Genomic DNA, 23,569 nt, shown 5'->3' with positions numbered 1-23,569 from the left:
AGTATCGGAGATTTTCTATATATATGGTACTTTTACTTCAACCTATATCTTGACCACCTAACCACCCCTTTTCCTCCCTCCCCCGGCCCATTATTTATAATTCAGGAATCTATCTAATCTTGTGGGGTCCAATCCTATTGGGGCTCTTTTATTCATTATTTAACCCAACCTAACCTGCAATAATCATCAAACAAAAGTTTTTGGCTAAAATGTGATATAATCACCTCAAATATATTAATTTACCTATTAAAGACATAATATACTCATTTTGCAAGGGATGGAACCTTTAAAGTCCAGGTACAAAATTTTGTTCAATGGACTTTTGGGACACACAGAAAACTGTCCCGAATTTGTATTAATTTTGAGGAACAAGACTCCAGTGACGTCATATTTTTCTTTCCCGAAAAAGGGAAGGGGGGAAGAAAATCTCTTCAAAAGAGATGGGGAAAAACCCCTTTTCTCCCATCTCTTTTTTCTTCCCCCCTTCCCTTTTTTTTCTTTCCCCCTTCCCTTTTTCGGGAAAGAAAAATATGACGTAACTGGAGTCTTGTTCCTCAAAATTAATACAAATTCGGGACAGTTTTCTGTGTGTCACTTTTGGGCTGAGAAGAAGATGAAATTGGAAGATAAATTATAATCTCGCCAGACGAGTGGTACAGACAGAAAGACAGACAGACACGGACACTTGTAGAGTAGGTTTCATCGTATTATTGGAAAGATTCATAGACAACTTTCAGCTTTAAAACAGTAGTTGAATCTTTTTTTTCTGTACTAATATAGGAAATGTAAAAGGATTCGTAGCGGTTCAGAAAAATATGTGAAATAAGTGTCTGATTAACTACGTGCTATTTTATCTATGGTTATCTATTCAGGGAGGGAGGGGATATTAGGGTTTCTTTTACACTAGTCCCCAAAGATTCACAATAACCTTTTCTTATTCATTAACTTAATAACATTTGGGACCTTGAATTTTGATTAGTTGATTTTTTTTATATAAGTGTCCAAACGTTTCAACGAGTAATTGTAATAAAAAATGGGGTAATTTAGTGTATCATCGTTGAGGATGTAGATCAATTTAACAGTCATTGTCTTATCCCTTTAGATCCCTGCTAACTATGTGATATCTATGCAAGGAAATGAGCGGTGCATTGTCTTTTCTTTTGATTCTAAGTTATCATATGAAACCGAACATACAAAGATGTTAGCTAATTAATTTCATAATTAATCAAAAAAGGCTAGATAAATTTACATAGAGAGAAAAAAAATTAAAATTTCTTACTATTTATTGTTCTAATAATATAACTTTTGCAATAATTTTTCATTTTTTACATTGTTGAAACATTCGCTTACGGGTACCCAATAAATTTATGCATTTTTAGCAACGAAGCTACTCTATAATTCTAAGATTATTTGTACTAATGATTATTTACTATATAAAATACTTGAACCGTCGTTCTTTCAGTCATGCAAAAAAATTCCTGTTTTTTTATATTTTTTATGACATTTTTTTGTGCTTCGCTTTTTTGGATGTTGTCATCCTTGTTTTATCATGACTGCTCTCTACACATATTTCTCCTAATGTTAAAACAACCCCTACGGACCTTCTTAACATGCCTACCTAACTATATTAATGTAATAAAATGTTAGAATGAGAGAAAAAGAGAGATAGATAGATAGAGATAGATAGATAGATAGATAGAGAGAGAGAGAGAGAGAGAGAGAGAGAGAGAGAGAGAGAGAGAGAGAGAGAGAGAAGAGAGAGAGAGAGAGAGAGAGAGAGAGAGAGAGAGAGAGAGAGAGAGAAAAGAAAAAAATTGATAGAAAGATAGGTTTCTGAAATATATTGCAAAAAGTTTTAGAATTGACATCAAAATTTGTTACTTTAAAAAACTACTGAAAAAACAGCAACAATGCTTAATAGCTAAATTATTATCATTATAATTTTAACAAATTACAGTTTGGGAACATTTTTAAGATTTGTACTATTCTAAAATTAAACAAACCACGAAAAAACTTTTTACCATTGCATTGTTTAGACGATTAGCTGTTTTTAAATAATGTTATTAACGGTTTAATAAAAACACTAGCTTGCAAATTTAACAATAGTAATGTGAGACCCATATTCATTTTTATGGTAGACAATAAGGCGTTGGGTTTTTGCCAAGGATTTCATAGCCGCAGTTTTTTCGTCATTTAATTTGCGGATTTTGGCAGATATTAAGCGATTTAGATCAAAATTAATTACGTATTCTAAACCAATGACATGTATCGAAATTAGAGTCAGAGCTTACTCATTATTTACAAAAATAGCCTAAAACCATCACAGAGATTAAATATTTAAAGAAAATAGCCCAAAACTAGCCCGGGAACAATGTGACCCTTCCTTATAACTTAGAACTTAAGCAGTTCATTTTACATTGAAATATTTAGCTTCAGATAATAAAAATCTTTACTACTTTATATATAAGCCATTGACGGTTATTCTAATAATGACACTATATAAATACTGTATAAGCACAATATTTTTTAATATCTTTCTTTTGTGAAAACGCTATATTTATGAAAAATAAACAACTAATACAACGGTAATTGTATTTTTTGCATAAAATTTAGTTTGTTGTCATTTGTGTAAACTTAAATTTTGAGTGCAGTTTGTAGTTGGAATTAATTCTAGAGGTGTTCTTACTAAATTGTAGCAATCAATACATTATTACTTGGATGTTGCACCAGATTAGCATGTACTCTGATAAAGTGATGGTCAGAGCTGGCTAAATTAACGATACACTCCATCCACCCCCTTTACCCAATCCCCTTCCCTCCTACTGGATGAACTAATTAACCAATAAAGAAGGGCCATATTAGAAAGCTAAATTGGCGACAAATTTTCCCCTGTCAATATAAACAGAAAATCCCATATCATTTCCGCACCCCAGGGCTAACAAAACTTTTTAATTTTAATATCCGCGGAATACTGTCTATAATACGATGCGATGAATAACTATTCTTTTGTTTTTGTATTTCTTTGCTAATTTGATGGGATACCATTCTTTGACACTTAAATTAAAATGTGTGTAAAAATAAGAAGAAAGGGTTTTCTATGAAATCAAATAACGGACTGCAGATTCGATTTATTCAGTTTTAGTAGCAAATCTACTCTACAAGTTTCAAAGATAGTGCTAGGTGTCCCAATTTTTATAAAGTCGTCCTTTCCTTTTCCATAGTTAATTTTTTTTATTGGACTCTCTAAAGAATAATTTTGGTTACACGATTTTATCAATTTTTTAAAACAAAAACCTGTAATGGAGCAAAATAAACTAGTATGAATATGGAAGTAGTAAGTTTTTTGTATGTAGCAAAAGATCTCGCATTAGGCTGATCCAATTAACTAATTAATTTCACGGAGAATGTGTTTATGTGGTTTGAAGCCACTTTTATTGAACTTATAGTGGACTTATTTGGTACAATTAAAGTCTAGTTTACGTAACTGTGTTTAGTGCCCTAGGGAAATGGGGATAGATGTCACAGCTTTTGGCCTGCCTATTCTATGGACGTCATAGTAGAAGGAAAGAAGGTAAGGGGAAAGAAACCCCCCAGAAAATAGATGGGAAATAGGGTACTTTCTGACGTTCATTTCATTTTGCTAGGGCACTATAGACAAATAACTTGTTTACTTATTTCCAATAGATAATTCAGCTTCGCAAACTATTTAAAATTGTAGTCCTTGTTCAAAATTGATCAAGCTTTCCAGAAATTTGAGCAAAATCATTGTTTCTTTTGTGGCTTTATTGTCAGTTAATTGTTTTTCAGAATTAACATATATTTGAGTTGCCAAAATAGGACGATATTATCCATAAGTAACGCAGCAAGAAAGAACTAAAGTTTTTTTTTATAGAAAATAGACAATGTAAAGATATTTTATATATAGATTTTAAATATTCGTTAAAAACAAAGGAACGCTTCAATTTACTTATGTTTTCTCTTTTATTTTTCAGATATCTCGAACTGCTAAACCGATTCAGTTCTTAATTTAAGGGTAGCTTTATATAGGTTTTTAGGCCATTTTGTTTCTAGAGTGAAAACTTGGGATGGTTTTAGGGTATTTTTTGCTTTATCCTCCCCTGCGATTAAAAAAGCCACTGAATGCTTTGGGCGCAGCCGCTAGCAGCCACTGTACCTTTATTTTAAACTATCAAAGTATCTGCCTATCCAGCCATATAAATAGAATCGATCTAATAACTATCTGTCTTAATCTTACTTGTTGAACAGTTTCGTAGATATCTCCATTGCTATCCCCTCCCTCTAGACTTTCATCCAACTTCTAAACAAATTATTATAATATATTATCAATACAACGTTAGGGTTGTCTGATTATTTATCTATCTATATGTCTTTCTATCTGTATGTCTATTCATCTCACTTTTATGTCGTCATTATGACTGTCTACCTGTCTGTTCATCTGTCATTTTTATATCTATCTGTATATCTGTAAGTTTGTCTGTCAATGTCTCGCTGTCTGTCTACGTGTCAATCAAACTGTCTTTCTCTTTTTATTTACACTTGCCTGTACATCTGTAAGTTTATCTGTTTATTTATCTATCTATCTGTCTGTATATATATAAATTTGTCAGTCTTTCTGTCTATCATGTATCCTGTGAGTATTTCTGTGTTTTTATCAGTGTTTAATTTTTCTATATATCTGTCACACTCACTTCACACATTCTTTCTGATCCTTTGTTAATCTATTTATAAAATCATATATTTATCTATCCATTAATTAATCTGCTTACCGAATTATAAAGTGCTGGAAGTAGAAGTGAAGGAATGCTCCTACTGGCAGATACAAGGCCAGGTCTCTCCTCTGTACGACTGTTCTTCTGAAATAAAAAAAATATTATTTTTTACACAAATAAAATAAAATCACGCAACCTTTCAGGCCTAAAAAATATTTTATCCTAAATTTATGAGAGATTTGAAAATTTTAAGATCACATAAACTTCTGATTGAGTGTATTTTTAAGAGGAAGAAGTAAATTTGTCCACTACCATAATTCTAGTTCTAGACCGTTTTTTGTTGATGGGGGGGGGGGGGGGGGGGAGGTGATATTTTTATTAGTTCCAGTGTATGTATGTATGTAGCCTTGATTCTCTGAAGTTAGGATTCAGATGCACGAGAAGATTGGAGGTGAGAATCCTTTGGCCAATTATAGATTGGTAAGCTTCGCGCACAGCTGATTGTATTCTATGTTACATTACAAGCTGACCCGCAATTCTCGTGGAAGCTACTCAATTATTACATCACCCTGGCCTAGAGTTTTGGCAGGTGTTCTATATTAAGCCACCCTAATTAATGGCACTCTCATATGAAGATAGATAAAATTTTCCCTATAAAGAATCGAGATCTTTCAAGACGTAAGACAAATAGACATCTTGCTTCTTTATATAAAAATAACAAGATGTTGATGTGTATGTACGTATTTCTTGGGAGAAAAAATGTCAATTTTTAACTCCCCCTCCCCCCACAATGGAATTATTTTAAATTTTAAACACAAGCTTATGGGGTCATCCATCCCCTCTTATAAAAAAGACCCCAAAGAGTATGACTTTTTCTATTTTGTCTAACAAGGTTAAATTTGAATATGAATTGTTGAATGTCCTACTATGACAAAGAAAATCAACTATTATTAAAATAACAAACACACTTCATATTATACAGAATGGAGTTTTAAACATAGAATGGTAAAAACTTTAATCTTGACTTTAATTTAGATATCCTTGTTATATTTGAGTGAGTCCCATCCTTTAATATAGTAGTGAACTATCGTGAAGAATATAGTCTCTACGCAGTATTTTTTAGATACAGAATGAACACATAGTGATCCAAAAACATAAAAGCGAAATATCAGCAAAAATAATCTAATGTAAATGCTCAAAAAAACTTATTTAATACATGGCTTTACTCATTATTTTTATATTTTAAGCTCTTTTGTATTTGACTTTAATGACTTTAAAAATTAATAACATTTAGGTAAAATTTAAATCAAAGCATCCCTAATCTAAAGTACATTATACATATAAAATCGGCTTTAGATATCAAAGAATAAAAATCAAGAGTACAAAAAGTTTTCCTAAAATTCAACCAAAAAATATATTGTAGCAGTTAATTTTTATAAGCAAAGAGTATTTGTCAATTTGAAAATTATGCTAATAAAAAGCGCAAAAATACTAGAAAAATTTAATTGAGTGGGGAAAAAATATAAGTATTTTGGTGGGTATTACATAAAAAGCACATTATATGTTTCTTAATTTAAGATAAGTAGAATAGATATATTAATGGCCAACTCAGTCAGAAAAAAAAAACATTAATTAAATTTAAAGTAGCTCCGCTAATCAAATTAAAATATTTGTTACATTACAAAAACACTGGAATTTGACTAAAAAGCTTTTTTCTACAGAATTTTGGGAGTTTTCTCTCAATCCATATATTTCATATTCCTCTCTTCTCTACTTTTTTAGATTTAGGGATCAATAAATGGCCAAAAACCTAACAATTATTTCCTTGAAAAAAAGGAGAGGAATTATTATGTCCAAAAGTAGCTAAGGCAAAAAGCATTATATGATATAATTATTGATTTTTAGCACTTTGTTAATTCGTGGCTACAACCCTAGCCCCTCCCCCCCCCCCCACCACCACCCCCCAAAGAGGTTAACTTGAAATTAACTTGAAATTTTACTTTTAAAATAAAAAAAATTGCAAAAATTATGAGAGGGTATATATTTTTCTTTAAGTGACGTCTCTTGGGAGGGTGAAATCAACCTCCTCCAAAATTGTAAGAATTGCCAAAGCTTCAATATAACGGAGAAAAACATCGGTTTAGCTGTTATAGAGATCTTTCACTACATACAAACAGACATCCTGTTACTTTTGTAAGTAAGTTTTAAACTCACTAATGAAGATATCAGCGTAATTTAATGCACTTGTCGGAGGTTCTAACGGCGGAAAAATATGGACAGATAAACAGACAGATAAGCAAGGTTTACAAAATAGGTTTTAAACAAAAAAAAACATAATATTTTCATCATTTGAAGTTCCTATTCCTTTATCTGCTAAGATCAACAATACAACACAACAAAATTTAGTACAATCTCTTTGAATGGAAATGTGGAACATAAGAACTCATCCCCCAAATTTATCTAATTTTAAAAAGCTTGTTTAGGGTTTATATGCTGCTCTAATCCGACGCGGTGGACTTAAACCTATGGGGGTTCTAAAAATATTATTTTTCCAACCATAACCTAAAAGACTCTGTGTTCAAAATGAAAAGAAGGGGCATGGGCGGTCCACTTACTATTTTTGGGATATTCCTTAAAATTGATTTCAAGGGCAAAATCTGACACATCCAGTTGATACGTTTATTCAAGGTGGAAAAAATCGGGGAAAATGTTAAAATATTCTGAAAATATATTTTCAGGGATTTATTGCTTGAAGAAAAACTAATAAGCATGAGAATAAAAGAATTTCCCAGAAATGTGAAAAAACAATCGCTATTGTGCAATAATAATAAATTTGGTCTTAATCATGATCGTTTGGAAATTCGCTAAATCCATATCAATAAGGAAAAGTCAATAGACAATCTGACTATTAAATCAATCTTCAACTCTTTCGTCTCTCTTATTTCTTAATTTGTTTCCATACAATATAATGTTATTTACGATGCCTGTACATTAACCGTTAAGGTCTTCTTAAAAATTTATACTATTTTTTATCTTCAAAATTCATTGTCACTTTGTATTTGTGTTTCATAAGATCACATAAACGGCTGATGAAAAAGAAACAATATTAAGAACCAAAGAAACATTATTAAGAACCAAAGAAATAAAGGTTATTATAATATTTCAAATTAATTTATTTTGATATTAAAATTCACCTTGAAATTTAACTGTGTGTATTTCAGAATCGGGACATTTCATCATACATTTAAAACATATATTTTGTTGAAAATAAACTTTAGTGTATCAAGGAGATTATCCTTGGGAGGGAAGGGACATTGACATGTAATTTACACTGGTATCCAAAGTTTTTTATCTTATTTTTCTCTTTATTTTATAGGCTTAAAACTCTGGGTACTCTTCCTGAATTGTAGAGTCCAAACTTTTCAACCAATAGTTTTAAGGAGAAGGGGTAATATTTTATAATCATTGGGGATGGACATCAATTTATTGTTTATTGTCCTTTCCCTTAATATCCCTAGATTTACTTTAAAACTAAGAACAGGCATTGTCAATCAATCACTGAATATGACAATAAAACAGGTTTCATTATTTTTTTGGAATTTGTCGCAAAAATCGCATGATTCAACTTTTAGAATATTTGTCTATGGTTTTGGTATGTACATATTGGTATGATATTTTCATTGTAAAATAGGTTTAGTGTTATTACAAGAACTTCAGTTTTTTTTAAATGAATAGCTAAAACTATATGAAACATAATAATAGTTATTTATCGCAACGTTTTATAGACAGCTTACCACGGATATTAAAATGAAAAATTAAAAACTAAAAACCAGTTTTGTTATTCCCAAGGCGCCGAAGGCCCGGGTAAGAAAACTGGTACTAATTTTATAATTTTTATTTTATTATACGTAGATAATTGTCTATAATACAATACTATTCATTATTTTTCAGTATTGTCGAGAACCGGTTCTAATCCTGCTGAAATTGATCGATTTTGAAGCCCTAATGGAAAAAGTTACCTCATCTGCAATTTGAAATTATAAGGTCGAGTTTGGACACTGATAATCTAAACCAACCAATCAATATTTTTAAAAAAGTACCCAAAGTTTTTTTAAAAAAAAACACAAAAAAAAATGTTTTAAGCTGAGAAATTTTTTGATGACATTGTTTAAATACCAATATAGTCAATACATTAAAAGTTAATATATTCGATCAGAAATCAATTTCTAGGAGGTCAAAGTTGACCAAATAATATAATTTAAGCAATTGAGGGAGGTGGTAATGGCAGTTAAATTAATCTACAACTCTTTCTTACTCCTAATATTTACATGATATTAGTTTTTACTAAAGCGTAGCTACTCTATAATTTAAGCATGTTATATACGTTTGTCCAATATCAACGTATGGTAAAATTCTATGACTTTCTTGTTAACAACAAGGATGACAACAACCATAAAAGCATTTGTAGAGTGTCAGAACTGAAAAATCAGAACATAAATGTATAAATGTCGAATCAAAATTGTAGGTAAATTTGTTTTAAAAATGCTTAAATACAGGATAATGTTTAAGGACATGCTTACGTTTTTAGGACTTGATTATAGAGATGCTTCTCTTATAACATTGTACTTTGTTGTCCTAGGAATCAGTATTCCAAAAATCAGATCAATCGGATATTTTTATCACATACAAATTTGTTGTTAAAAAAGTTAAAAATCAACATGATTAAAATGGACGTACGATCATTCTGGTAGAGTTGCTACGCTTTCTAAATCGTACCTAACTACTAGAGGAATCACAATGCAAAGTTTGAAATCGATAGGATAATTATAACATGCCTAAATTAACGAAAAAGCTATCCGTTCCAGACGGACAGACGGACGTAAGGACCGACTCTAATTATAGGAAAGCTTTGCTTTTAAAAACGAAATAAATCAAATATGATATCTAATAAAACTACATAAAACTGCCAAAAACTAACGATTTTTGAAAGACTAATTTCATCTAAATTTTCTTATCCATAAGTCCCTGAAAATTATGAGTCAAGGACACAAAAACCAATCAGAATATTATTTTCCTTTAGATTATACTCCCCAGAATAAAATTTATTACATAGGCGTGCGGAAGGGGGTTGTTGGGCGGTGTTTCAACACCCCTGGAAAAAAAAATACTGGGGGTGGATGATCTACCCACTACAACCTTCTGCAACCCCATTCAGAATGATCCTTAAAACAGCCAAGGGGGATTGAATATCTAATTATCGTATCGTATTATAGACAGCTTTCCGCTGATATCAAAATGAAAGATTAAAACCTGTTTAGTTAGCCCCGATATAACAAAACTGGTATTAATTAATTATTAATATTCGTGGAAAATTACAATGCTATACATGATTTTTTAGTGTGGTTGAGAACTGGTTCTAATCGAGCAGATATTAATAACTGGAAAGGGTAATATTCCTTTCCTTTTGATTACACCCTTCCTACATTTATGTTCACGCGTCTGGTAAAACTTATTTGCTTCTTTTCATTGTTTCTTAATTCTATTATTGTCCTTCAGTTTATCAATGAGTACGTTAAAGAGTAAATAATAGATTCTTTTTATTAGATTGATACAATTTCAATTTACAGTTTTGTACTTATTTAACTCTTTTTTATAGTTTTTATAGTAGAAGCTACTCTATAATTATGGTAACCTAATCACTTACGATCTTTGTTTATTAAAGGTTTTACAATCATTTTCTATAAAGAAGTAGGCTATGTTTGTCTATTGTTATGTTCCAAAAGATCTCGTAAGTATACTCAAAAAAAAAAACTTTTTTCTTCAAAATCTAAATAATCTGAGGGGTTATCTATCATCGCCTCTTTGGTAAAAGTCTCTGTAGGCTAGGGGTGTTGCCAACATTTATCAAACTAGTAAATTACATTTTGGATTATCTTAAAGAATCGAATGAGGGGGTGATATGGGATAAAAAGTGTCATTAAACAATTATCGTCTTTTCTGATAGCCTGATATCTAGTTGCCGAAAGTGTACGCAGTTTCCTGGGTGTTTCCTCATCCTCGCTCAATATTTACTACTAGCTACAAATCTTCAAACTTCCCTTAAAAAAATCAAAATTTGAATGTGTAAACGATTTATACAATATACATTATAAATTTGAAATTTTTAAATTTTGATTTTTTTTTTTGAAGTTTGAAGCTTTTTTAGCTAGTAGTAAATATTGAGCTAGGATGAGGAAACACTCAGGAAACTGCGTACACTTTCGGCAACTAGATATCAGGCTATCTCTTTTCTTGATGCTTTATCGACCCAGTTTTCAAAAACAAATCATCTATTCTTTTCTAAGTTAAAAGACGTATTTAATTAAGCAACTTAAACACCTTCCGTCTCTTCCTTATTTTCAATTTTGTAGGGGGGGGGGGGGTGTTATAGCTTGATAGATACTTCGAGGGAAAGCACTAATAAAAATATCGTTTATTTTATTTTAAAACCGAGCTGGAATTAAAGATTAATACTTCGAATCATTGAAAATTATTCTTAAAAATAAAACAGTAAAATAAAACAGACACACCGCTCATGCTTATAAACAAATTATCCTGTACAGTCCATTAAAAACCACACTTATAAACACATAAATGACAAGAGTGGTTGAGCTACTTATCCTTCATAATTGTATTTACTGAATATGTAACAAAAAAAACATTATTAATTCTGTATTTAACCTTACTAATCTTTTTTATCCAAAGTGTATTACAGTTTACTGTCTTTTCCTTTTTTTTCTTTTCAAGGGATCTAAACGGATAAGACAATGGCCGATAAAGTTATTCATCCCCAATAATGATACACAAAATACCCCTTCTGTACATTTCAATTAAAGGTTGAAACGTTGGAACACGCAACTGAATAAGCCAACCAGTCAAAATTCACTAAAGTCCCAAAAGTTGTTAAGTCAACGAATAAGAAAACGTTATTATACAACTTTTGGGACTAGTGTAATATACAGCCCATTGTCCACTCTCTCTCTCTCTCTCTCTGGCATTTTCTATTTTTCAAGATGCATGACCCCACCCCTGGGATAGCATTAGGTTGAGAAGGACATCTCGCACAAATTGGCCCAATTACTTTTAATTGATTTCTTTTTCTGCAGCGTTACTGCTCTATAAATCTTGCAAGGACGTCACGGCTTTTTTGAGAGGGGGGCGGGGGTAAAATGAGGTGTTTCAATGGTTTGAGGGGGGTACTCAAAAGTATTTGTTTAATGAAAGAATTCAAATTTTGAAAGGCGTAAACACCCCTAAAACTATAAAATTATCTTTAGACGTCCATCATAGCTATATCATGTGTTTGACTTTGATTTTCGTTGAAACAAATGACCAATAAAACTCGCAGAGAAAGCCAACTCCAATTGTCATTTTTATTTATAAATTTTTCACGCTTTGGTTAACTTTCTATGTCTAAACATTTTATTATCAGTCAACAAACAAGAATATATTATAAAAAATACCTTAGTAATAGAGTAGCTACGATACTAATAGAACAAACCTTTACACAAAATCAGTTTTTATTATATAGTTTCTTTGATATTATATCATCCTTGTTAATCTAGTAAGAAATTACTTTAATTCAATGTTAAGGACATTTTCTTATTTAATTATATTAGTAATTAAACAAAAATTGGATCAGGCCTGCAATACGAAGAAAGAATCTTTAAATAAAAAAAATATGCAGGGCTAAATAAAACGCGTATAAAATCGCCTTTGTAGCTCATTTAAGTGCGCCACGCGTTCCCTGTAATGTCTTACGTCTTGAAATTGTAGATTTTTAATAGGCACACAGTATTATTTCAAACTTGATCCGAATTAAATTATCATTTTATCTATAAAAATACTTAATAATGTGTTACTTTTAAAACTCAAGGTCTTTAAAATTATTTTGAAGGTTGAAAAACTTAATTTTCTAGATTTAATCACTCCGAATCGTAGAATTGTTTCTAAGTTAAAGGTGGCTAAGGCTAACACACAATCATTATAAAAGCAAAGTTATCGGCAAAAATTATCTATAATAAAAGTAAAACAATGTCTGTCCGTCCGTTTGGTCGCTCATCATTTAGCACCTCGCAAATCGATGATTGTGCTTTTCAGGAGTTATAATGAAACTTAATTTTATTAGGGTTTCAAGAGGGTTGGAGACCCCCAGTTTACAATTGCTCCGCTATCTATATAGACTATTTTTCTTGTTATTTAACATGTGCGTTTGTGAGCTTTATCTTAATTTAAGAATTAAAGTTTCCAAATTAGAGAAATTTAATCTTATCAACGAAGATAAAAGTCTAATTTTGTCAATTTTTATGATGGATCGACGGATAAGACTTGATATGAAAGTAAATAATAGAATAGATAAATAGATAGATAAATAGATAGATAAATAGATAGATAAGTATATAGATAAATAGATAGATAAATATATAGATAAATAGATAGATAAGTGGATAGATAAATAGATAAACAGATAGATAAATAGATAGATAAATAGATAGATAAATAGATAGATAAATAGATAGATAAATAGATAGATAAATAGATAGATAAATAGATAGATAAATAGATAGATAAATAGATAGATAAATAGATAGATAAATAGATAGATAAATAGATAGATAAATAGATAGATAAATAGATAGATAAATAGATAGATAAATAGATAGATAAATAGATAGATAAATAGATAGATAAATAGATAGATAAATAGATAGATAAATAGATAGATAAATAGATAGATAAATAGATAGATAAATAGATAGATAAATAGATAGATAAATAGATAGATAAATAGATAGATAAATAGATAGATAAATAGATAGATAAATAGATAGATAAATAGATAGATAAATAGATAGATAAATAGATAAATAATTAGATAGATAAATAGATAGATGGACAAAAATAAGAAAGAGAGAGAAAATAATATGACAATACCATAAATATAGATAGAAATATTGTAGATAGATAGATGGTTGGATAGACAAATAGATAAATAGATAGACAGAGAGCTAGAGAAAGGAATATTTATAAATCCATTTTTATAGAAGCAGAAATATATATTATACAAAATCTTCGCTTTTAAAAATGAGAGTAAATATTATCATTTATCCCAACGCAAAAAAAACCTATTGATTTTATGGTTTTTAATTTAATACTCGTGGGACATTGTCTGTTATACGAAGCTAAACATGATTTTTTAGTATGGCTGAAAACCGGTTCTAATCCAGCGGATATTAGTCGGTTTTCAGGCCATCTTGAAAAAAAGTATACTAAAATCTACCGACGAATCAACTTGTAGTAGAAAAATACTTTCGCTTTGCTTATTACGGAGCTTAAAAGTGAAACTTGAAGTGAATTGCAGAAAAGTAAAAATGTATTATTGTTCAGTCTTGACAGATGGACAGACAGATAGATAGATAGACAATGACGTAGAGATAGATAGATAGATAGATAATAGTAAATTATATAGATAATTATTAGATAAATGTTTAATAAATACTAGATAATACATAGAACACACTTTTTGACAGTTAAAGTAAGGAGTCAAAATTATCCTAATAATTATTTATCGCATCGTATTATAGACAGCTTTCCGCGGTTACTTAAATAAATTATAAGATTATACCAGTTTTATAAGACCAGAGGAGCCGAAGGCACGATTTAACAAAACTAGTATTAATTTTATGATTTTTTTTTATTGAAATTGTCTATATTATGATGCTTTCTAGGATTTTCATTATGGCTGACAACCGGTTTTAATCAGAGCGGATATCAATCGGTTTCGGGGGCATACTGGAATAGCAATTATGTCTACTCATATTTCAACAATATAACAGTGGTTAACGAGATCTTAATGAGCAGACAAAATCCTTACTACTTTTAAACATAGATTGTTTGTCAGAATATTTGTCCTTTTTCGTAATAAAAAGGCCTTTTGTAAAAATTATAACAGTATTTTTATGCCTTATATATTTATATTTTACAAAGAGTTATAAAATCAAAAATGTATACATGTATTACATATATAATATTTTGGGTGTGAAAAGTATGAGGTAGGGAGAAGACAATAGAATGTTTATTACACTAGTCCCCAATGTCTTATAATAAAGTTTTCTTTATCGTTGACTTAACAACTTTTGAGACCTTATTCTGGTTATTTAGTTAAGTTAGTGTCCAAATTTCATCAACGAAAAATGTCTAGGTCCTTTCTTTGTAAAAATCAAAGCTAAAAGCATTCAATTGATAAAACTAATTATAAAGTGGTCAATAAAAAAATCTTTACAATTTAGACGACATCTTACTCTTAATAGATAGGAAGTTGCAAGTGCCGTAAATGCAATTTTAGAATTCCTTAATAAAAATGTCACTTTTAGAAATAATGTAAACAGTTATGATGTTATAATAATTATGCTTTAAAAGTGTTTTTGTCATGGTGGATGAATATAGGGCAACATTTCAGGGAGGGAGGGGACATTAGACTGTTTACACTAGTCCCCAAAGTTTTATAATTGCGTTTTCTTATTCTATTTGGCCTATCAAGTTTTGGGACTGTTATAGAATTTTGATTGGTTGGTTCATTAGTTAAGTGTCCAAAAGTTTCAACCACTAATTGTAATTTATAGAATGGTTAATTTTGTGTATCATCATTGAGGATGTAAATCAATTTATCGGCCATTGTCTTATCCCTTTAGATACCTGGCAACATTTAGTTAAACAAAAATGTTTATTCAATAACGTTAAAGATTCATAATTAGCTATTGAAGTTTAAAGATACGAGGTTGTATTAGATTAATTGAAAACCTTTTTAAAAAGATGCTCACGAAAAATGTTACTTAATGTTCTTTATTACCAATAAATTTCATTGATATATTCATAGAATAAGGAGGAATAGAAATGAAAACCCTAAATATTTCTGGGAAATTTGAAGGAATCTTTGACTTGCGCAGTAAAGACAATAATGATATAGTACAAATTACAATGACTAGTTGGACAAAACTAGAAAAGTTTAATTTGTATCAACATCTAATATAAGAAACATAAGAGCGCAACCTAGTTTTATAATATAAATACTGAGACCAATATTTTTTTTGTAAATTTTCTTACATAATTATTTTTTTAAGGCTTAATATGCACATTAAATTCATTTTTAATCCATCGTGAATAGGGAAGAGGAAGCTGGATTCTTGGCTACATGGCTTTTAGTAAATCATTGGAAAAGAAATTTATTTTGAATATTTTTTCTGAATAATTACTGAAATCATGTTATTTACTAACAGCCTTGTAGACGTTTTGGTCTTTCAAAAGTTCCAATTTTACTTCAGGCTAGCCAGGCAGAATCTTCTACCTGGATTCTATTCTATACTTTATCTTCTTTGGATATATTGCTAAAGGACATTGATGAATTTGCTAATCTATGTTAAAAGTTTTTTTTTGTATGAACATTTTTATTTAGAACAACCATGAAAATTATATGTTACAAATAATACTAGCTTATAAAGAGAAATATATAAATACATATGTAACATATATTTTATTATGGTTATGTTTTTTTTATGATATAACTGTTAAAATAGCTGTTATAATGTTAAAATAAGACCTAAAAATCTATTAAAATTTAAGAATTGTAAAATTTTTGCCCAAATTTTTTTGTCATCCAAAAATTCCAATCCGAAGCAGCATATAGTGAATATGAAAATAACGTCATACTATACAAATGACCAATGATAGGCCAGTATAAATTTTACCATGGGTCAATTACAATGTATACTGGGCTATCATTGGTCATTTGTATTGTATGACGTCATTTTTCATAGGCACTGTAAGCTGCTTCGAAAATGTCTTTTATGTATTTTTTATCCTTAGTGCTTATAGCTTGAAGCATATAAAATCATTTAAATTATCTAATATTAATGAGCTTTGTTTACATTGATGTTGTCGTCCTTGTTAGATGAGAATCATGTATGGCAAATTTGTGGTGAGATATGCAAAAGTTGGGTATGCGAATTATGTTTGTGCTAAAATTCTTTTAAAGTTCGCAAAAGTAAGTTATGCTGTAAAATCGAAAGTTTATTTTTAATTTGCATAAAAATCATCCTTCTATTTTCAAGTCCATTGACAGGTTTCTTGCCATTACACTAAGCATTTTTGTGAGATACTGATAACATTTTTTCAGCTTTGTCAATAAATCAATGAATATGACTTGCACTTGGGTAGTTTATTTAATTGTCTATAAATAATTAAATCTTTCAATAAATAATAGTTATCTATCGCATCGTATCAAGGCCAGTTTTGTTAGCCCCGAGGGAACTAAGGCCCGGTATAACAAAACTGGTTTTAGAATTATACTTTTTACAGTATTATTCGTGGAAAATTGTCATTATTACGATGCTAGTTATGATTTTTAAGCATGGCTGTGTTTACAGACAGGCCCTTGTAATAGAGCAACTAGGCTACCAACTAAATATAAAAAGCCTTCCATCCAATGGACTTGGACATAGTCTTTCTCTTTTTAACCAACTTTAATATTTTTAACTTTGACCCTACGCTGTGAGTACATTGTTTTATCAGATGAAATGTGACATTTTATTACACACATTAAAAACATGGCTGTCATTAAACATGCTTGTTTTTCAAGGGGATGGGTTAGGTACTGGGATTGGTTGGTGTAGGGTTCGAATCCCGACCATAACTGCTTTGAAATCAAAGATGTATAAATTGTATATTGTATATATTGTGCAATAAAAAATTTGAATGAATGTGTATTTAATTAGGGGTCTAAAGGGACATTACAATGACCAATAAATTCATGTACATCCCCATGATGATACACAAAATTACCTACAAAATTTCTGTAGATTGAAATTAGTTGTTAAAACACTCAACCTAATGAAACAACTAATCAAAATTCACTAAGGTCCCCAAAGTTGTAAAGCCAATGACTAGGAAAAACATTATTGTTAAATTTTGGGGACTAGTGTAATAAACAGCCCATTGTCGCCACTCTCTCTGATGATTATTATAAACTATAAATAAGATGGAAAGCTTTAAATTGTCAAACACATTTCAAGATATATGAATCAGATATTACTTTAAAGTATTGATTACATATATTTAAACAGTTCCTGATATCTTAACTATTCAAAATATTTGGACAAACAGACATAAAGACAGTTAAAGATGTCACATGTAGAAAAGCTTTGTAAAATAGCGGGAAAATTTGTTGTGTTTGTTGATTTGAGCGCATAAAATGCCGCGCGTCGTTAATTCTGTACAGTACAGTGTACACTAATACATGGCCGATGCGAGTGTCAGGGGCAAAATATTTATTTGTAGCGCAGCTACTCTAAAAACTTGAAGTATTTATCTGTTCTTTTTAATATTAGGGAAAAAAACAATAAATAGAAAATAATTCTAAAGATTTTAATAAATTAAATTTTAGTAATAGCTTCATTTTTAAGCAGCTTATTGTGTCTATAAAAATTATGTCAAAAAATACTAATTTCCAATGATAGGCCAGTATACATTTTAACCCTTACAGATCGGGCCCCAATTCCCACCTTAATAGATCGGGGGGGGGGGTCATATTGACCCCCCCCTCTATCTCGGCTTCTGTTACAGATAAAGACGTAAAATTTTTTTCTGGTGGTTCATGTGTATTTTTAGAGAAAATTACTTTTTCTAGTCATAGCGGTCAGGCCGCTCCTTAGCCGCTTTTTAGCGGCCAGCCGCTAAGTTTTAAAACAGCTGTAGAGCGGCCAATTTTGCAGCTAGGATGATCAAATTTTAGGACGAACTTTTATTTTTCATAACAAAAAAATTACTTTTTCTGATCATCGCCGAAAAACGGCAAATAACGGAAACCGTTATTTTCGGCGGTTACGGCGGTAAAACGGCGGTTGGCGGCGCCAATTATTATTTTTATCTGTTTATTGTTGCTCAAGAATTTACCAAAAAAAATTATAGGTCTCTAGCTGTAATAGAAGCCACGATATTCATGATATATGTCTGTAGTAAAAGCCGGACAAAAATCGGCCATAAAGTCGGTCAGGGTGCGGTCAAACGGTCATAACACCACTTTTCTCATAAGGTCATTGATATCTTAGTATTCACCAAAAAAAATTTAGGTTTCAAAAGTCATAATGTAGAAATTAAGATTTATTTAGAATTTTTTTAAAATTTTGGTGCTACCCAACCGACTTTGACCGGACACCACGACCGACACAGACCAGATATCCTAATAAAATCAACTCTTGCCGACGCATAATTACTAAACTTAAAAAGTCATGAAGTCACAGCTCTCCATCTTACCTACAAAAAAAATGACATTGAAAAAACTAGAGGGGGGGGTCAATATGACCCCCCCCCCGATCTGTAAGGGTTAATTGACCAATAGTAAAATGTATACTGGCCTATAATTGGTCATTTGCATTGTATGACGTCCTTTTTTTACATGCACTATTAGCTGCTTTTGCATTTTTCTTGCTACGCAATTCATGAATATTTTTCTATCAAAAATATTGTTTTATGATAGTCATTGCTTAGACTTTCAGTAACATAATATATATTTTTTAAGATCTCTAAAAACCCCTTAAACCCAAGAGTTGATAAAACATGAGCTTTAAAAGAATGCCAGATCAAAGTGGTGTGATTGTTCAATGTATGCACAGGGAAAAACATCAGTAAAATTTTATTTGTGTGTCCTTGTATAGTTTTTAATCATTTTGGACGAAGATTAATTTGTCATGGGATCTATCTTTAAGGTATTCTTGTATTACATAGATTAATGGATATATAATTACTTGGATATTACAGATCTGCAGCGGGCTAAATTGACGATTTCCCCCTTTTTACCCCATCCCCTCCCATTCTACTGACTAATATTCTACATTTTAGCAACCTAAAATGATGACAATTGAACAATATATCCACATATATTCTATATCCATTGTTAGCTCATTTGTTGTTCCAAATTTTCCTAATATTTATCCAAATCTGTGTAAAGATGTGAATAAAGAAAGATATCACCTAGATTAGATTTGCTGCTATAGAGGTATCTCAGCTGATATTAGAGATAGCAAGACAATTCAATGAAGGACGACTGCGTACTTTAGTAAAATAATGTGAAACATTTTTATAAAATGATTTTGTGACAAAATGTAATATTTTATACCCATAATCTTTACCATTCAAATGAAAAAACTTTCCCTTCCATCATCCCCCTCTCTCTTAAAATTAAACATTTTTTTTTCTTTCTACTGTGTTTGTGTGTTGTGTTTGAGCTTTGACACCATAAAACAACTTACCTAAGGAGAGAAAATAAAATTAATATAATTATTAAAAAACTCGTATATCAATAAAAAATATGGTAAAAACAAATATACTTTAGTTAATGTTTTTGACTACTCTAAAAGTCATGTTTTTGATTTTTAGGCCACCTATTGTGTTTAAATTGTATGGGGTGTGCTTTTTAGAAGCATACCTGCTATATAATTATGGTGTCTCTAGCCTGTAGACTTTCTTTACTTATGGAGGATTTCTTTTTCATTCTTTGATATTTTTTAATTCAAAATATGGTATATAGTTGAAGAAAAAGTTATCTTTTATTTTGATCTCTATCTTTTTATTTAACTTTACTTTAGGTTTACTATTTTGAAAATGTCCTAATGCCCTTTAAAAAGACTCAAAATCTACAGATTTTAATCCATAAAAGAATTCTTAATTCAAATTGCACAAAAACTATCATTTATATCGTAAGATCAAACAAAAAGACTTAATTTCCTAAATATGAAAGTCACTTTTGGGTAACTGCTGAAACCGTCGCTTGCTTTAAAGAATTTATAAATGTCATTAAAAATTTTAAGAAAAAGATTTTTTAAAGCAAGAAAAAACAAAGATTTAAAAATAAGTGGCAAAATTAATCAAAATGATATCATATGATTGGACCAAAGGGATAAGACAATATTTTTAAAAATATATATACCCACCCCCTTCTGCAGATTATTGTTGAAAGTTTGGTCCCTGCTAGTTTTTACCAACCAAACAAGGTTCAATTAAAGTATCCAATGAAAGATCGTGTTAATAAACCTTTGGGTACCAGTTTTATTTACAGTCCTATGCCTCCTCCCTTCCTGAATCAGAATTATTTTTTTACTCATCTTCCAATTTTTTATTAAAATTCATTCTTTATGCTATCTAGAAAGGGGTTAAATTAACCCCAAGCCCACGAAAAGATCAGCAACTCATTAATTTTTACAATTACACATAACACATTAAAAGAACCCATTAAATTAAAGTATGTTGGGTTGTAGACAAATTAGGGAGGGTTACTTTTAATCCATTTATATAAAGTAGTAAGTTTTTTTTGTCTGTACCGAAAGATCTTGCAATCCGCTGAACTGGTATGGGTCTCCTTTATAGGTCCAAGAAAGGTTCAAAACTATTTTAGGGAAAGGCACCTCTACCCTCAAAAGAGAAAACGCCCTTAGGAAAATCCTCCCCCACCCCCACTAAAAAAAATTTTACTTTTTCTTAGTCTTAGTGATTGACTTATATACATACCTTAGTTATGGAGTAGCTGTTCTTTTACAAATCAAAGAAAAAGAGGGGAAAATATTTTTTTCTTTAGGAAACCTCTCCATGTCTTTAGATAGGAAGAAAGGGAATGAAAAAAAAACAAGCACATAAATTTGGGGAGAAGAAATTGTTATTATTTAGCGTTCATACAAAACAATGAAAAGCGAAAGAAAAACGGACAGTCTATCATTAATGGAAAGCTTTAAAAAGTATTAATTAATAGCTAAAAGCTTCAACAAACTTATGTTTTTTTAGAAAATAAGACTCTATAAATAATCTTATCTTAGAATAATGAAAAGAATAGCAATTTGATAAGTAGGACAAACAAATTTATGTTTGTCAATTTAATTTTTTTGGTGCATGATGGGAATACCTATTATGGTCTACCACAATGAAGTCACATGCTGACTTATAAGCTAGGCATACAGGGATAAGACAATGGAGGATAAATAAAGTCCCCCCCCCCCCCTTTATATAAAAGAAAGTCTTCATTGGAAAGCATATAGTTATTGTTAATGAAAGGGGGGTGGGAAGTAATAATACAATTAATAATACCTTATCGAAGATATGTCAATCATGACCACATGTAAACCATATAAATCACTAAAATCGACCAAGGATGTCCAAGCTTTCTTATTTTAAGGGGGTAAAAATTTTTAAGGGGTTGGTAAAACCCCCTCCTAAATAATTAAATTTTCTATGGGGAAGGAGGAGTAAAATAAAAAAATTAAAATTTATTTTATTTTGGTGGGGGGGGGGGGTAATCACCCCTTCCCCCCCCCCCTCCCTTGGAATTCGCTGGTCGACAAAAATCCTTTACATTTTGGGCAAACTTAGTGATCTTAATTTAATAGAGAAATATTCATTTTTGGCAGTATACCCAATACCATACAACCCTGTGATACTTTGGGTGGAAAACGGAAAATGTTGCAATGGGGGCTTCCTAAACCCTGCTGGGGGGGGGGGGAGTGAGCTTCCTAAACCCTGCTGGGGGGGGGGGGGTGAGCTTCCTAAACCCTGCTGGGCTCTTTATGTTTTTTCAGGCAAAAAAATTATAACAATGAAACAGAGCAAATTTCAAGTTTTTTAATACATAAGATTTTGCTCAAATAATACTAAATCTAACCCTAAATATGTAATAATGTGTCATATTAATATTGTAAAAAAATTGCATGCACAGAGATTCACTAGGGAGGTACAAATAATTTAGGGGGTAAAATGGGGTAGAAATGCCTGCCCAATTTCAATACAAGAGTAGGTGTTGATACTCCTCTACACCCCCCTTCTGAACAATTAAGTTTAAAACCCAACAAATAAAAAATAGTTGGAGCCATTGAAAGATAGATTAACTTACGGACGAACATGCCCTAACAGTAAAGTTTCAGCGCTACAAAAATTTACATTGCAATTACCTTGAGTTGATAAATTTGCAGACGGAGGATGTGCAAATATGTAAAAATTGCTTTAATTATAAGTTTTAAGAGACCTTCTTTTCAGGGCGGGAGGGGTCTTAATTCAATTGTTCGGTTCACTAGGTTGATTGTCCAAACATTCAATAGTTTTAATCTTCAGAAGAGATAATTTTGTCTATCATTGGGGCCGTGTATAAAATTATCGTTCATTATCTTATCCATAAATATCCCTGCTTTCTTTGCATATCAAGGGAAAGTCGTTCATTTTAATACACGATTAATACACGATTGAGAAATGTTTGAAAAAAGGATGAGAATATGCCTAAATTTATTTTTACTTAATTTCCCCTAAAGTCTTGAGGCTCTGCATTTGAAGGGGGACATGAGGCAGTCCATTCTAAGGCTTCCAAAGATAGAGAACCCAATTAGCAAGAACTTAACTAACAAACAAAAACTTTACAACTTTATATAATAATATTAAAAAATCGATACAAAATTAACTTAAAAATCAATTGCAGCCTAAATAAACTAGCACTAACATTCTAAAATATTATTTTGAATAGCATAATAGTTTTTCTTTTAAGGAAAAAAACTTCCTTGTATAAATGGAGAGACAACAGTTGACAACTTGTCGTAATCATATGTCTCCTTTTAATAATATACCTAAGACCTCTCTTTCAATCAAAGTAAAGTGGCTTGAAGGGTTAAATACAGGGAGGGAGGGTACAATCAAGCTCATAATTTATCTTGAAATCTTCTCCCCGCAATGTGAAAACACAAATAAAATTTTATACATAAGATAATCTTAAGCTTGCT

The 23,569-nt window shown here is 30.7% G+C and overlaps 1 protein-coding gene across 1 annotated transcript in view; it reads right to left on the bottom strand.

Moving 5' to 3' along the window:
* Nucleotides 1-23,569, bottom strand: part of LOC145333495 (uncharacterized) — a 167,881-nt gene that overhangs the window by 16,510 nt on the left and 127,802 nt on the right. The window contains exons 7-8 of the mRNA XM_080178647.1: nucleotides 4,788-4,874; nucleotides 4,256-4,318 (exon numbers count right to left, since the gene is read on the bottom strand). Coding sequence (XP_080034773.1) covers nucleotides 4,256-4,318; nucleotides 4,788-4,874 — 150 coding nt within the window. The remainder of the gene's footprint in view (nucleotides 1-4,255; nucleotides 4,319-4,787; nucleotides 4,875-23,569) is intronic.

The sequence above is a fragment of the Acartia tonsa genome, chromosome 12, assembly GCF_053477335.1.
Source record: "Acartia tonsa isolate MP-2025a chromosome 12, ASM5347733v1, whole genome shotgun sequence".
Classification (NCBI taxonomy): Eukaryota; Metazoa; Arthropoda; class Copepoda; order Calanoida; family Acartiidae; genus Acartia; species Acartia tonsa.
This window is presented reverse-complemented; position numbering and strand designations above follow the sequence as displayed.